The sequence below is a fragment of the Zygotorulaspora mrakii genome, chromosome 2 (assembly GCF_013402915.1).
Source record: "Zygotorulaspora mrakii chromosome 2, complete sequence".
In the NCBI taxonomy this organism is placed as follows: domain Eukaryota; kingdom Fungi; phylum Ascomycota; class Saccharomycetes; order Saccharomycetales; family Saccharomycetaceae; genus Zygotorulaspora; species Zygotorulaspora mrakii.
In genome coordinates, this window is record NC_050720.1 from 860,154 (window position 1) to 876,010 (window position 15,857).

The 15,857-nt window shown below is 38.6% G+C and overlaps 4 protein-coding genes across 4 annotated transcripts; 1 reads left to right on the forward strand and 3 right to left on the reverse strand.

The window, feature by feature from the left end:
* Window positions 1-124: 124 nt before the first annotated feature.
* On the reverse strand, window positions 125-3,259 carry HG535_0B04430 (uncharacterized protein; the record flags this gene model as incomplete). Its single annotated transcript, XM_037287234.1, has 1 exon — window positions 125-3,259. One exon carries the CDS (start codon window positions 3,257-3,259, stop codon window positions 125-127), a length of 3,135 nt encoding a protein of 1,044 aa, XP_037143129.1.
* A 472-nt stretch (window positions 3,260-3,731) lies between these two features.
* On the reverse strand, window positions 3,732-4,292 carry HG535_0B04440 (acetyltransferase; the record flags this gene model as incomplete). Its single annotated transcript, XM_037287235.1, has 1 exon — window positions 3,732-4,292. The coding sequence occupies one exon, from the start codon at window positions 4,290-4,292 to the stop codon at window positions 3,732-3,734; it is 561 nt and encodes a 186-aa protein (XP_037143130.1).
* A 527-nt stretch (window positions 4,293-4,819) lies between these two features.
* On the reverse strand, window positions 4,820-6,643 carry RCK2 (serine/threonine protein kinase RCK2; the record flags this gene model as incomplete). Its single annotated transcript, XM_037287236.1, has 1 exon — window positions 4,820-6,643. One exon carries the CDS (start codon window positions 6,641-6,643, stop codon window positions 4,820-4,822), a length of 1,824 nt encoding a protein of 607 aa, XP_037143131.1.
* Window positions 6,644-11,225: 4,582 nt separating this feature from the next.
* Window positions 11,226-15,683, forward strand: IRC20 (E3 ubiquitin-protein ligase IRC20; the record flags this gene model as incomplete). Its single annotated transcript, XM_037287237.1, has 1 exon — window positions 11,226-15,683. The coding sequence occupies one exon, from the start codon at window positions 11,226-11,228 to the stop codon at window positions 15,681-15,683; it is 4,458 nt and encodes a 1,485-aa protein (XP_037143132.1).
* Between the last annotated feature and the right edge of the window lie 174 nt (window positions 15,684-15,857).

Genomic DNA, 15,857 nt, shown 5'->3' on the forward strand with positions numbered 1-15,857 from the left:
TATAATATAATATACCAGAGCAATACATAAATACAAAGAAAAAAATGAAAATAGATTATTATGATATATTAATTCTGTATCTTTAATAGGTTTTCATTAACAATGCGAATGAATGCGACAAAGCTTAGAACTCTTCATCGGAAGAGACGTAAGCATCACCTAATTCCTTCTTCTTCTTCATTCTTTCCTTCTTCTTCTTTCTCAATTCAGCGGAAGATAACTTCTTCTTCTTCTTACCACCGCTGATTTTGTTACCCATAGCGTCAAATTTGTCCTCTTCATCTTCCTTCTTTTCGATTCTTGGACCAGCACCTTGACCACTGACCCAGTTGTGACCAGATGGTGTCATAACACCGTTGTTGACAGCCCAGACTTCTTCCGTCAAATCTTTAGTGAATTCAGCAGAGTGAGTAATGATAATAACACCACCTTCGAAGGCCTTCAAAGCTTTAGATAGAGCACCTAAGGAGTCTCTATCCAAATAATTGGTAGGTTCATCCAAGACAATCAAGTGAGGTCTTTGCCAAGTACCTGCAGCCAAGACCAATTTGACCTTTTGTCCACCGGACAAACCTCTAATTCTGGAGTGAGAGACTAATTCAGATTCCAAACCCAACATAGCACAGTGTTCTTCGATCTCCTTTCTAGTTAAAGGACGGAATTGACCAGAAGCCAAAGCTTCCTTCATATCAACTTCAGCGACCAATTTAGAGTGAGACTCGACCAATTCACCTCTTGGAAGCCAAGCGTTGTCAACGGACATCATTGGAACCCATCTTTCCGATTTCATACCTATGTTTTCACCTAACAAGAAAGAACATTCATATTCGTAGGTGTTCTTGAACTTTCTTCTTGCGTGAATTTCGGAAATTCTTCTTGGGGTACCCTCGATTTTGAAGATTTTGTTCATCGCTTGAGCATCATCCTCGTTAATTTGTCTATTGGCTCTGTCCATGGTTTCTCTATCTTCACCAGTTTGGAATCTCCATTGAATATATTCAGATGGAGTCTTGTCCAAATGAGATTCAATATGAGCGAAAGCGTGTTGCTTAATGTAAGCGATACGACAGTTTTCGTGAGTGTAAACTTCACCAGTAGTTGGTAGCAGTTCACCAGTCAAGACATTGATCAAAGTAGATTTACCAGCACCATTTGGACCAATGACAGCAATTCTTGAAGATAGAGAACATTGGAAGGAGATGTCAGAAATTTGTGGTTTAGAAGTACCTGGATATTGGAAAGTCATGTTAGAGACTTTGACGATGGCCTTTTGTTTAGTCTTAACACCTTCCAAATAACCTGGTTCTGGGAATTTGAATTCTAGATCAGAAGCACCTAATTCGTAGTAAGATTGAGCAGTTGGACATTTCTTAACGAATTCGGACAAATTACCCTTGTATTTCCTCAATTTTAGACCTTCGTAGTGAATAATGTATTGACAGACATTGTCCAAGAAACCAGAGTCATGAGAAACAATGATGGAGGTAATACCACATGTGTTTAGGTAGTTTACCAACCAAGCAACGTTGACAGTGTCTAAATGGTTGGTTGGTTCATCTAACAATAAGATATCAGCATTTCTCAAGACAGCTCTAGCCAAAGCCAATTTCATTTTCCAACCACCAGATAGAGAAGCGATTGGCATGGAGATCATTTCATCAGAGAAACCGAATTCTCTCAATTTTTCAGTGATAGCTTCTTTAGTACCGACATCACCGGAAAAGACGTAGTCCAAGACAGAGGTCTCGGCGTGAGTACCATCGATATCGTGTTCAACATAGACAGTTCTACATTCTTCTTGGGTTGGGAAACCATCAACTTGACCGTTAGCAACAGCTCTCATCAAAGTAGACTTACCAGCACCATTTGGACCACAAAGACCATATCTTCTAGCTCTCTTCAATCTTAATTGAGTTTTGTTTAATAAGATCTTAGCACCGTAAGCCAAAGAAAATTCACAGTTACATAAATCTTCACCTTCATCTTCTTCATCATCGAAGTTTGGACCAACTGGGATGTTATCAACAGCTCTCTTTCTGAATTCGTCAATAATTTCCTTAGCCTTTCTTTCATGTAAGAAGATAGTCATGTAAGGAGTAACGTGAGTGAACCAAGCTAATTGATCAATGACTCTTTCATCGATCAAATCACCAGCGATGGCAGCGACGTACTCAACAACAGGTTTGAATCTTGGTGCAACGCTTTCAGATTTCAACAACTCGTTGATAACACCAAGAGTGGTTTCAACATCACCAGCATGAGAAACTTCTGGTAATGTGTCGTCATCACCAACGTTACCGACTCTTCTCAAAGTTTTCAAACCTCTTAAAGTGACTTCACGAGCTTCTGGGTCAGCAATGGTGGCGAAATTGTTCTTCAAACCTGGCAATAATTTACTCAAGAAAGGAGCAACAACTTGTGGGTCTTCGACCAATTTACACATGTTGTCAATGATGACAGCTGCTTTACGTTTGATAGAAGTTTCTCTTTCAGCCAAACCTCTAGCCAACAATGGAACCATGATGGACAAAGTAGCTGGAGTAACTTCAGCAACGAAAGTAGTAGCACCTAACAAATGAACAGTTTCTGGAACTTCATTTGGATTAGCAATACACTCAATCAACTTTGGAATGAAACGGTCAATATCCTTGTTGTCGACAGTTTCAGTAGCCTTGGTGATAGTAGCAGTGGCAGCGTTTTTAACTTCCTTCTTGGTATCCCACATAGCTTCAGATAAAACTGGAATCAACTCAGGCATTCTTAGAGCAACTTGTTCCTTAGCAGCATCAACTAAAGCAGTGATAGCTTCCAATACAACAACCTTTTCTTGCCATTTGTTGGTGTTGCTTAAAGCAGTGTTCAAATGTGGCAACAAAGCTTTAACAGCAACTGGGTTGATTGCATTAACAAGAGCCAATAAAGCTTGTGAAGCTGCAGCTTGGATCGCTTGATCCTTGTTAGCCGTTTGCTCACAGATAGCTGGAACTGCTGTGATGATGAATGGTTCGACACTTGGAGAAAGATCGGACTTGCTTGCAATATGAGTGACAGTCTCTAGAGCATTAGCAGCAGTCTTCTTATCCTTGATAGCCTTAAACAATCCGTTGAAGAAATGTTCTGGAGCATCATGTTCAATGATATTACCATTGACAAAAGTAGCAACCTCAACAGCAACGTCAGTTCTGTTTTCTGGAGTGGCAATAGCCAACTTCTCTAGAAGTTCGTTTAGAACCTTGATGGATTGTTCTGAATCAGACATCTCGCACTAACCTTGTGACAGATTCCTTCCAGAATAAGAGTACGATTATATTAAACAACAATAACAAGTGATAACTATAGAGTCAAGAGGTAAAAATTTTTCCAATAAACTCGATGAGAGAGAGAGTATCTTGGGATTTATATTAGTTCCATGGTCCAAATTGAAAAAAAAAATTTTCACTTCTGTCGCATCGCATTCTGATAGAAGAAGAAACGTGTCTGAGGGAAGAAGAAACATCGCGAGCTCGCCGTTCAGTGTTACTGCCACTGATGGTGGTTTCTGGGTGCGTTCCTCTTCATAGTATGGGAAAAAGAACATACTGCGCAAAAGAAAAAAACGAAGTACTATATACAATATTGGATGAGATGAGATGAGAAGAGATGAGATGGGATGGGACGAGATGGGATGCAATGAGATGGCGCCAAATCAACGGAGGACAGCCCTCATTAGTGCTTCCAGTAGCGTACATTGGTTAGTATTCTTTTCTCCTGATTCTGGCAGGATTACCGAATGCTGTCGCGCCCGCTGGAACGTCACGAGTCACAATACTTCCAGCACCAATCACGGCGCTGTCACCAATGGTAACCCCGGGAAGAATGACAGCAGCACTTCCAATCCAGACGTTAGACCCAATGGTGATGGGACGACCGAACTCAAGGCCTTTATGTCGTTGTCTTGGATCTCTTGGATGATCTGCAGTTAAAATTTGAACTCCCGACCCGATCTGCGTTTTATCTCCAATGACTATTTTGACAACATCTAACATAACTGTGTTGAAATTTATGAAGACGTTGTTACCGATTTCAATATTGTAACCGTAATCACAGTATAATGGTGGCCTTATGTGTACATTTGCACCGACCCTACCGAGTCCTTCCGCTAGCAATTGTTGGTATTCCTCTTGCGACCGTGAGTGCTTGCTATTGAAGCGATCCATCCATTCCGAAATCCTCTTTGTATCAGCAGCCAATTCTGTCCCACCGGCGAGGTACAGCTCTCCAGCCAACATTTTTTCCTTTTCTGATTTGCTCATGACGACCAATTTGTCTTGACGACCAATTTGTCTTGATGGGCTTCAGTTGTTCGAAGATCTGATCTTTATTGACTACATACGTCTACAATTTCTTGTGTTTCCCTGTGCTTTCAAGTCGTTTTTTATACAAATTGGCAACACCCCTTCTTCGTGCAAGGATCTGTAACTACACAAAGCGGCCAAAAGCTCTCCGCATTTAAAAACAAACGTAGCTTCGCAAAAGTGTGACTTGTATCGATTCACTTACATATAGATTTACTAAAAACATCATCGCCCGTCATTATGATTATAATTACCCTAGTTACAACTGTCATGATCAACTTAAATGCGTAGATCTAAAGACATTTGGTCTTCTCGTTCTTATTCTTGATGAAAGATTCCCTTGAAATAATTTTATTTATACTGAGTCTCGGTGCCCCCGGCCATGAAGGAAAAAAAATGGCTTATTTGAAATGTGTCTTTTTTTTTTCTGTTAATTTTTGGCGATTTTTTTATTTTTTTTGACGATTTTATATTATTGACCTCTATCATTCTATTAGTGTCGGAATAGCAATTCTATTAGTACCTATTGTTTGATTTTCATTTCTCCTCTTCAGAATGGTTGAAGAATTTAGACTTAGTTGGAACATATTTTCTTCAAGATTAATGTTGTATTTTTGGTTATTATTACTTGAGGTTAGCAAATCTTCCTCGTCTTCTTGTAATGAGGATAAGTTCGTAGTGTGGTTTTCTCTCTTTTCACCCTCGATACGCTGTACTGCGTTACTTACATCAAAAGCATCGCGCATTGCGTTAGCGGCAGGAGAATACAGTAAAGAAGAGTCCCTCTGCATGAGAGCCATTTTCTTTTTATGGTACAAATGATTTCTACTCTTTCTCTTTTGATGTAATTTTGAATCGTTATTGATCTTAATACTATCATAAGAGTTCAACCATTCATCATTCAATAGATCGTCAATGCTGTATCTTTTGTGTGGGTCGACTTCTAATAGCCTTCTAACACAATTTTTAGCACCCGAACTAATTTCATCCCACCAAGGCCTTAAGAAGGTGTATTCACCCCTTGCTATCTTTTCCGTTAAAATATCAATTTTCTCATCATAAAAAGGTGGGAAACCACAAAGTAATGTGTACAACACACAACCAACCCCCCACATATCTACTTTCATTGAATATCGCTCATCTTTTACAACTTCAGGAGCTGTATAACCGACAGTACCACACGGCGTCTTTGTATTAGTTTCATAAATTTGTTTGGATAGACCGAAATCTGCTAATTTTACTACACCAATACCACCACCACCAACTGCAGGTTTAAATTCACCTTCATCTACTTTTGTGTTTGGATCGTCTGACTTTCTTAATTTGTTTGTTTTTGATGGTATAAAACTTATTGGTTCGAACAAAAGATTCTCTGGTTTTATATCACGATGAACAACCCCCATCGAATGCAAATGCCTTACAGCCAACGCCAATTGTTTGATCACATGGCGCGACAGGTCTTCACTGAAATAAGTGTATTTAACAATTTCGCCGAAGATTTCACCACCGCTAAGTATTTCTTGAATAATGTAGTAGTAATGTTCAGTTTCCTGGAAATCGACAAATTGAACGACTTTTTCAGAACCTTCACCGGATGAAACTAATCTATGAATTTTAACTTCTTTCAACACTTGCTCCTTCGTAGCTCCCTTGGTGCCGTGCTTTTGTGCACCTTTTGTTTCCATGACTTCCTTCTTTAATATAACTTTCACGGCAACTTCGTGAAATGATTTTGCCAAGAACGATTGTGATGAATTCTTATCCGGTATACCGCGAAAAACTGCAGAGAAGGCTCCTTCACCAATTTTATTGATCAGAAAATATCCTTTCAGTTCCTTCTGTTCGGGAAATGTAGTTTCTGGGATCTCTTCTTCCTCCATCTGACTTTCATTGGTCACGGAACTATCTTCGTAGTCTTCATCCTCGTCAATGTCATCACTCAGGGGTACACGTTCTATCTGTTCACTGCTAATTGCAAAACTCTCACTGGCAATGAACCTATTATTCGAATCATCACTTAAAGATCTTTGGCTGCTAACTTTAGTTGTCCCTGACATGGAAGCCGTTCTCTGTATGTCACGTGCCTTTGCGATAAGCGTATCTACAGGTATGGATGGAAACGCATCTGTTTCTGTTTCGCTTCCGCTGCCCCCATATACCTTCGTGTCTGAATACAGATTCTGTCCTTGCTCTAGATCAACAGCACCTACCTTGCGGCTGCTTGCTTCCTCCTGTCTTTGCCTTGCCAACGGTACTTGATCTGGCAACTGATCCTTCTTCTTTCCGAATATATTTTTGATCTTAAACATCCCTTTCTGTTTTCTTAGAATACACAAAAGAGCCACTAGAAAAGATAATTTTTTTACTCTCTCAACCTCCAGGCTTCTTCAGGAGTGCTTCTTCTCAAGTTGACGTGATCTACTATTTGTTAAATAGTGAATCTAAATGCACTTGGTCTGTTTTAGTAATGGCACCAGAGCAAAAAAACAACAAAAAAATTACTATTTGGCTCGTTTTTCTTCTTTGCAATGTCTCGACAGAAATCTGTAATTATCGATGTCGTGCGTCAGTACGTCTTAATCCCGAATACTCTTCTGAAAAATTACGTACAAGCGAGAAAGGAATCAAAAAAAAAAATAAAAAAACCCAGATTAGAAACAATATGCTTGATGTATGATGAGATGAGATTATGGCTGAGAATGCAAGTCGGCGTTTTAAGCAAATCGGTTAGTCAGGGGAGTGGCACAAAGCAGACAAAGTACAATACGTTATTGCGACAATTGGCAATTACTCCTAATTGTACCTATGGACGAAATGTCAAATGCACAATGATCTTTGCAAAGATAATTCCAGATAGATTTAGACCTCGGAAAAGAACGAGCCACCCTTTGATCAGGTCCGTACCCCACCACCCATCCAAGGATTGCCAGAGGTCGCCTGCACCTTAGCATACGTGGGTTTAATCGCGTCCAGTCTTCTGAGAACGTTTTGCGGCCTAAGAGGCAGGCAGAATCGAGACGTTCCGTATCTGGAAGGTCCGTGTGAAAATGGTACTGGAAACGAAGCACAGGGAAGCGTAACTGTACGTTCTTCAGCATCTCTTGACCTGCAGCTTCTTTTTTTTGCTACAGGCCGTAAATCTGCGCATCAGACGTACCGGTGATTCGTTTGCCGTGAGCGTAAGTCAGCGGAGCTTTACGATTTAAGATTTCTGCTCTCAGGTGGAGGGGATCTGGCGGCAGCACATGCCTCTTGAGTGACCGGTGAAACACTCAAAAATGTCTGGGAATTATGTTTTGTGCAGCGATATAGCGCTCGTTATTGTTTTCTTGCACCGTGTGCGTATCGGCCAAAGGCACCCCATTCTCAATGAGTTAACTTAATTTCGCTGTGTTGCTATGAATAGACAGGGCACACAAGCTCATGAAAAATCGAAACCCGGTTGCATGCTTGGCTTTTCCGACTGAACGAATTTATTGCTGATGTTAGTTTGTTTGGTTAGAACTGGTCTAGAATGCAGTCGCAGTTCACATGTAGGGTTGCATTGCGCAATGACACGCGGACTCAACGACGTCCCGTTGGTATAGGTTCCGGGGAGTATCTGACGTATCCAGGTAGCCTGGCCGCTGTTGCATTCAAGGCTTTTTCTTGAGAAGACGGAACTGGACGCCTCGCGATGCCATAAGGACTAGAAGCGGATTCCAATCGAAGATGGTTGACCACTAGACATTTTCTTGCAGATGTATGTGTAGCCGTGATCTAACATGGACCCTCTTTCGGTGAGTAATTTTTCAAAACGGATTTTTGCATGCGACTGCTTTGCAATGCGAAAGAATTGCTTATGATTTTTCAAGAGTAGTTCAAGCCTCTTTTGTAAAAGAGAAAAAATGCATACTGCCATTACTACGTGAGAACTGGCGCCCTTTGTCTTATAAGGGAAATAGTGTGCTCCTGAAATCTGATCCAAGCTTTCATGCCGCTCCTAGGGGATTCATTCTGTTAGATATATGAATTTGATAGCGAGTATACAGTTTGTATAGCTCTGCATATACTTCAATATTGTGGAAAATTTCCGATCGCTTAAATCGGGGTCAGTTTTACATAGCCGACCGATAAGGCTGACCTAATTTTTTCAACGCCGCCATTTTCAGAGCTCGTCCTGTAACTCCATGGTAATTTCTATCGCAAGTAGCATGGTGTATCTAACTAGGTTTCGATCTGCAAACGAGCTTCTTACACTTTGAAATTATTCTTAGTTATCACTAAAAATGCATGGTTATTATATGAAACCTCTGTAAGTATAGTTCTCTCTATTATTGCAGACTATATATGTAGATGTGTCAAGAATAGAGAGAACGCGTAACTCATCTTGCATTTGCTCTAAGAACCATCCACCCGTTTATTTCAGGTCATTATCACCATATAAATCAAGTATTTAGAAAGAATGTTTTCTTCGGCGTTGTCGATAGTAACTTGGTTTGACATTGATGATGATACTATGATATTCAATTATAGAGATATATAATTCCTTTGTTTTTCTATATCATGAATTGAGATAAAACTAATTGAACTTGGATTAATATCTGGAAAATACGTCAGTATTTATACCTAGCATTTCGCACCTATTGAACCATAAGAGAGGACGACGAGTGAAGAATTTTCATCGTCATCACACCATTTCTAGTCCCATAGAATCCACAGTACAACTGTTATTTCATGTTCCATGCCATAGACTCCTTCGTAGTCAGACTCCTGAGTTGTAAACGTCTCGTGATAGATTATCATCCGATATCTTTCCATTATCGATTGACATTCTGTTAGGGTTTCATCTGACTTCGTTTATTTCGTTTTACAGACCAATTGTCTCTTTCTGATTCTTATAAGTCATCTCTTTAATATATCTTACAATCTTGATTTATATTTCAACATCAAGTTGAACAGTTTTTCTACCTTTGGTTTGTCTCGTTGCGCACCATTTCCACGTTTTCATTTTGATTATTTTCCTTATTATCATCGCCCTCGTTACTGGAACAATAAAGCCACAGGTGATGATTTGCTCTCGTGTAATTTGCTTTCAAACTACTATTTGACAACAATCTTTCACTGAAATTAGAGTTGTCACATATTTGGGATCTCCGAACTTCATATTCATGAGGGCATTCGCCGGTCGAAGGTGATTACAAAAAGCCCATATCGTCAAGGTGGAAGAATGACTCTCGTCTTATCATAATTGTGCTTACACACCACGCAATTTTAATGTATACTTGTTCTTTGTCTCGGTAGTCCAGGTGATTTCTTGTTCCTAGCCGTCAAAACTTCGACACCTGAATCTGTTACAAATAGGTACGCCCAAGTTGTGCACTTGATTTACCGTCTCTAGATATGCAGCCCAATTGTCAGACAGTGTGGCACCCTTGTACGATCCTTCCTTGATCATTTATTCTATCCTGAAAACCATACCCTGTTTCATAATATAAGGTGTTCACTTCTTGGCGTTATGTGGAATATATGGCGCACAATGGAAATACTTATAGACATCGTGAGCTTAGTATTCTCGCACCAGTGAACATGTATTAGCAGTAGCGTGCTTCTCAATATAGTCACTGAGCTCACGGAATTTAATCCCTCGTTCACATAACTTGATAGCGTTTTTCAAACATTCTCTTGCGGTTTCAGTAGCGTTGGTAGCATTTCTTGACACCTTTTCGCCCACGTAATATGTGTCATTTAAACTGGCATGAAAATTCTGGTACTACAATGAGACATCCAGGTTGCCAATATCGCCTCCTTTAAAGATGTTTTTTCTGGAACGCCAATTCAGATCACTTCATTGAGAGATATACAGGTAGAGTTTGGGAAGTTGTAATAGCAAAGAGGCCATGAGTAGGCGTTTCTTTCGATGGTTACATGGTGGACAACTTGCTCCAATTTGTCCTTAGTGATACCTGGTTTGACAGCCGCACACAATATCTAGGACCTCTCTGCCCAACATACATGCTTCCTTAATTTTTAATTTGCTCCTTCGTATAGAATGGGAAATTATTCTGTCTGTTGTTCCCCTGCTCACTTATTGGTATGCCATTTGTCGGATAAAGTGGACGAAGATGATGAGTAAGATGAGGATGATGAAAGAGGTAATGATAGTGATGACAGCATGAATATTTAGGTGCGGTCCCGCAAACATCTGAGGATATCTGTGGGCCTCATTCCTTCCATTGATAAGAAATTTGATATTCTTTGAGATTTCAAATGATATGAGCCATACGACAATCTGTCTCTGGGATGGCGGGTAGTATGCGCAAGCTCAAACCGGCTTGAACTGTATCTGAAGGCCAACCCTGGAAACGTCCACCATGTTGCACAGTTCTCTTGATACCCAGTACCGTTGTTGAAAAACTGAGGGCCTTGTTCCACCCGGTGATCAGTTGCGATGGTAGCGCATAGGGAAGGTCAGCGGCTAAAAGTTATTTTTCTGATTCCCTCTGTTTGGGCGTCAGGAACTGCTGCAGTTTTAAATTCACAAATATGTTCATTTCAGAGTTATGCAGTTTAATACAGATTATTTCCATCCAAGTGGAAAAACTTCATCCCTTTTATTTCTTTGAATCGTAAGTATCTTGTGGCCTGATGAATACAGGTTTTAACCCGACAAACGTAATTATCTTTGCGTTTCTTTTATCATTCAGTGAGACATTACACTCCATAAACGTCAAAAACAGTTATAACTTATTATTCGTCCATCCTTCCTTCATTTCTACAATCTTCTATTTTACATATATCACTTTGGAAAGATGGAAATGTTCGGGTAACCAGAAATCGATTCACATCTATATAATACTAATATCCGTTTAAACATATCATCTTGATGCTGGGTCTGTAGAGGATTCTATAATGGAGGGTGTTTCATTTATAGATATAAGCTCAGAGAGGAGTGATGTTGAATTCTATGAAAATGGTATAATGATCTTATCCGGTGGAGGCCCGGTAAAAGGAGGAGAAGTCCCGCAATGTAGGCCAACCAAGCGACTTAAGATCGCTAAGAAACAAGTACCTTTAGTCAATGTGCGTGTTAATTCAGGGTCTATCGAGCAACAGAGCTTTTTCAACGAAGTTAAGGTTATGTTGGAGTACAATCAAATAGAGGGGCATGACATTTTGGTTGTGCTATGGGAAGGCGTACGAATTTTTAAGATCCAACTGAAACTAGAAGAGCGGCTCAGAGAGCTATTCACTATAGTTCACCACAAGTGCTTAGAAAGTCAAGTACTTAGTGTTAATAACAGCGTTAAAAATGTCAAGAATAAAAAAAATTCACATGCAAATAATAATACCAAAAGATTGATTTCAAAACTGTATAAAGACGTCATCTCTTCAGACATCAGACTGTCTTATAGTGATCCACATGTTTGGCAAATAACTTTTGATTTCAGTCTACTTTACATTCCTCAATCAATAAACAAGTTCTCCAAGGAAACATGTTCGTTCTTAGATAGAATGTTCTCAAGGGGTAGATGCGATACAAGTCACAGTAATTTGGAAAACTCCTCGCCTTTCATCCAGCAAAATTTCGTGAAACAAACAATTTCTTACACGAAGTCAAGCGTGGACTCCAAGGAGTCCACTGTTACAAAGGTGGATGGCTTGAAAGTTCATTTACTGCCGTTTCAAAGTAAAAGTGTCTCGTGGATGTTTGACAAAGAAAGGAAATGTTTCCCAGATATTGACTTAAATAACGCCCTTCAGGCACTTTCTTTTTTGAATGATTATGTCTCATATGGTTATGAAATGATTTCACCAACATGTTTTTGGAATAAATTCACAAATTTCATTTTGACACTTTCTGATTTAAAGGAGATATATAATAGGTTTACCAGTGTTCAAAAGCAGCAAAATGCTATTGGTTGTAGAGGTCTTCTTTCGGAGGAAATGGGTTTAGGTAAAACGATCGAAATTCTAGCATTAATTCTCAAGAATAAGAGGTCAGTCTGTCAAGACAACACTTTTATCGATAATGATGGTAAAACGATTTACAAAACGAAGACCAGCTTGATTATTTGTCCCAATGCGATTTTACAACAGTGGATAAATGAAATCGAAAATCATACAACTGAAAACTTAAAAATTTTTCATTATAAAGGATTTTTACATGTTAAGAAGTATTTCAATTGTGAGAATATTCAGGAAATTGTCAAAACTCTTTCTAATTGCGATATAATCATTACATCATACAATGTGGTTTCAACGGAAATACACTACGCTGAATATAATGCTTCATTACGACCTAGAAGAAAAATATCCCCGATCAAATATGACTACTCATCACCACTTTCGTTGATGCAGTTCTTCAGAATCATTTTGGATGAAGTTCAAATGCTACACAGTGATAGTACAAAGGCTGCTAAATGTACAAGTTTATTACACAGAGTGCACACATGGGGAGTTTCGGGAACCCCAATTCAATTAGTTCGAGATTATCAAACAGCTTTGTCCTACCTTAAGATTTCCCCTTTTTTTGAATTGCCTGAGATTATATCAACGATAAATCTTAACGTTATTTACAAAAGGAATCAGTTGATCAACGGAATCGCATTTAGTTTGAAAGAATTAATGAATTTTTTCATTGAAAGAAATCTTTGTATAAGGCATTCAAAGAAAGATGTATTTGAACAAATTCAAGTACCAAAGCAACACAACTACATTATTCCTTTGGAGTTTGCACCTGTTGAGTGGGACAACTATTTAGATTTGTGGAATTGCTTCTTAGAGGCTTCTGGCTATCACCCAAATGGCTCTGGTTCTACAAGACTATCCAGTGCACAATTGAATCAATGGTTGACACGGCTAAGATATTTGTGCTGCCATGCTGTTTTTCCAGATCAAAATTATAACCAAAAAAACAATCAAAACTCAAATATAAATTCGGGCTCAAATTCTCTACTTAATATCGATGATGTTTTGAAGCTGATGACGTCAGAAGCAATTGAAAAATTGGATTCTTTATATAGAGATAATTACCAAATACAAATCAAGTCCGCACAGGCCAAAATGGAACTTCAAAACAAGCCAATGGAAGCCATTGGAGCATTAAACTCCATCAAACAAAGTTTGATTAATGATTTGAAAGTCAAATGTAATGTCGATGATCCTTTCAATACAAATGCTCTTTCTGAAGATAAGAATATACCTGACGCTACAAATCAGAGATTGGAAAACAACTCTCGTATGCGAACAAGAGCTTATCTAGATCTTTTACATCAATGCTATTTTTTTGTAGCAACAGGGTATTATCTTATGGGGTCAAACAGATTAGAACAGCTTGATCATGAAAATGAAAAGTTGACCCTTATGAAAACTGACGTCAAGCCAAAGACCTATGTGGAATTCTTTTCTGAAGAGGATATGAAGTCCATTGAAGAAAATCAGCAGTTCGAGCAGCAGTACTATACTTATGCAGAAAAATTGAGAGAAAGAATTCTCCTTGGTAGAGTGCAGAAAGTTGAAATTATAATTAGTGAAACGAACGTTCTTTTCATGGATGTGAATGAAGTTGCGGAGAGTACACATCATTCCCGTGAACTGAAGATAATACAATTTCATGAAGAGGAAGATTTCTCAAGCAATATCTTAGTCTCGAGATGTTTTAAAATGTTAGCTTCACTAATAAGTTCTTTGAATAAGCAAGCCCATCAATTTAATACTTTGTTTGAAGAATTGGAGCAATTGCTGTACAAACCAATAAGAAAGGAATATAATGAGGATAATGAAGAAGAGAAAGCTAATGAATATGCGACATCCATTGACGATCAAGATAAAATGTTCGCAATTTTTGCTTGTTTAGAACAGCTTTTGTCTAACAGGGATTTGATTTTGACCTCTGATGAGATTGTAAAGAATCCCAAAAAGGCTCTTAAGCCACAACCGGGGCAGCAATTCTCTGAATTTCATAGTAAGCTGATATCAAAATTGAACGTCATTAATGGTTCACCAATGAAACAAGTTTTCGATGACCTCAAAAACTCACGGATTGTTAGAAATGTTTCGGGAACAACTGGCGGTGCCAAAAATGTGGACGATTTCGAAAACTATCTATTAGCATATGAAGATAAAATGAGTGACATGACAAAGGAAAACAATGTTTTGAGGGACTCTTTAAAAAAGCTCAATAATATCTACAACGCAAAGCTAGAATATTATAGTCATTTGCAGAAAATCTCAGATTCACTAGTTTCCCTCCTTCATATGGAGACACCAGCTAGAAATTTAATTTTAAAAGCTGTAAGAGATGGGACTCAAAATCAAAAATATCTGGAAAGAATTGGTACAGCAGAGTCAAGGGTAAAATATCTGAATAGCCTCAACGCTCTAAAAGAGGGGATTGTAATGAAAAAGTCGTTCCATTGTCCAATCTGTTTAGGGACTATCCATATGGGTGCAATGATAAAGTGCGGCCATTTCTTTTGCAGAACATGTATTGGTAACTGGTTAAAGCGTCACACAACGTGTCCCATGTGTAAAACGAGTGCTAGTTTGACGGAGGCTTATAATTTCAAATTTCAAAATGAAGATAAGGATGAGTTTATGAAGGATAAGACACTAGAAAAAAATGTTCAGAAAATGGCAAATAAAAATATGGAACCTACGACGAACGATAGTGAGCAAGTTTTTGAAGAAAAGTACTCAAGGTATCCAAGGTTGAAGGAGGTCCATCAAATGCGTATCAAGGAAAGTTTTGGGGCCAAAATAGATTTTGTAATCAAACTGATACTTTTCCTGAAAATGAAGAGTGAGGCCAATAATGAAGATCCACCTCAAATTGTCCTGTACTCCCAGAGCTTTGACTACCTAAGAGTCATATCAAAGGTTTTGCACATCCATGATATATCACAACTGACTTGCTGGGCAAACATCGCCAGCATTGGGGAAACAATATCAAAATACAAGAAGGACAATACGATAACCTGTATTTTATTAAACGTTAGAGCTCTGGGTGCCGGTTTGAATTTACTTAATGCTAGACATGTTTTTTTATTGGATCCCATTATTAATCAAGGTGACGAACTTCAAGCTATGAGCAGAAACAATCGTATAGGACAAACGCAAGAAACCTATGTGTGGAATTTTATGATTAGAAATACTGTAGAAGAGAATATTCTGAAGTATAAATGTGTTCTAGAGAGCAAAAAAAGATTAATAGAAGGAAATAAAGAAATACAACAGAGCATGGATGATTGTATAGAAGCAGACGAGGATCGTAAGGAGTTCGAGATGAATGAAAGTACTGGTGAGCAAGTGGCCGGAAAGCACTTATGGCATTGCTTTTTTCAAAACACAGAACAGGTTACGTCATAATCAAGTGATTTTAATTATGTCTCAAACTATACTCTATTTATCTAAGTTTTTCATCTTCTTTTTAATATTAGTTTCTGAAGTGCGACCTATTCAAATATGTGACTTATTTTCAGTGACAAGAAAAATATTGAAAAAAATGGTTGCTAAGAGATTCGAACTCTTGCATCTTACGAT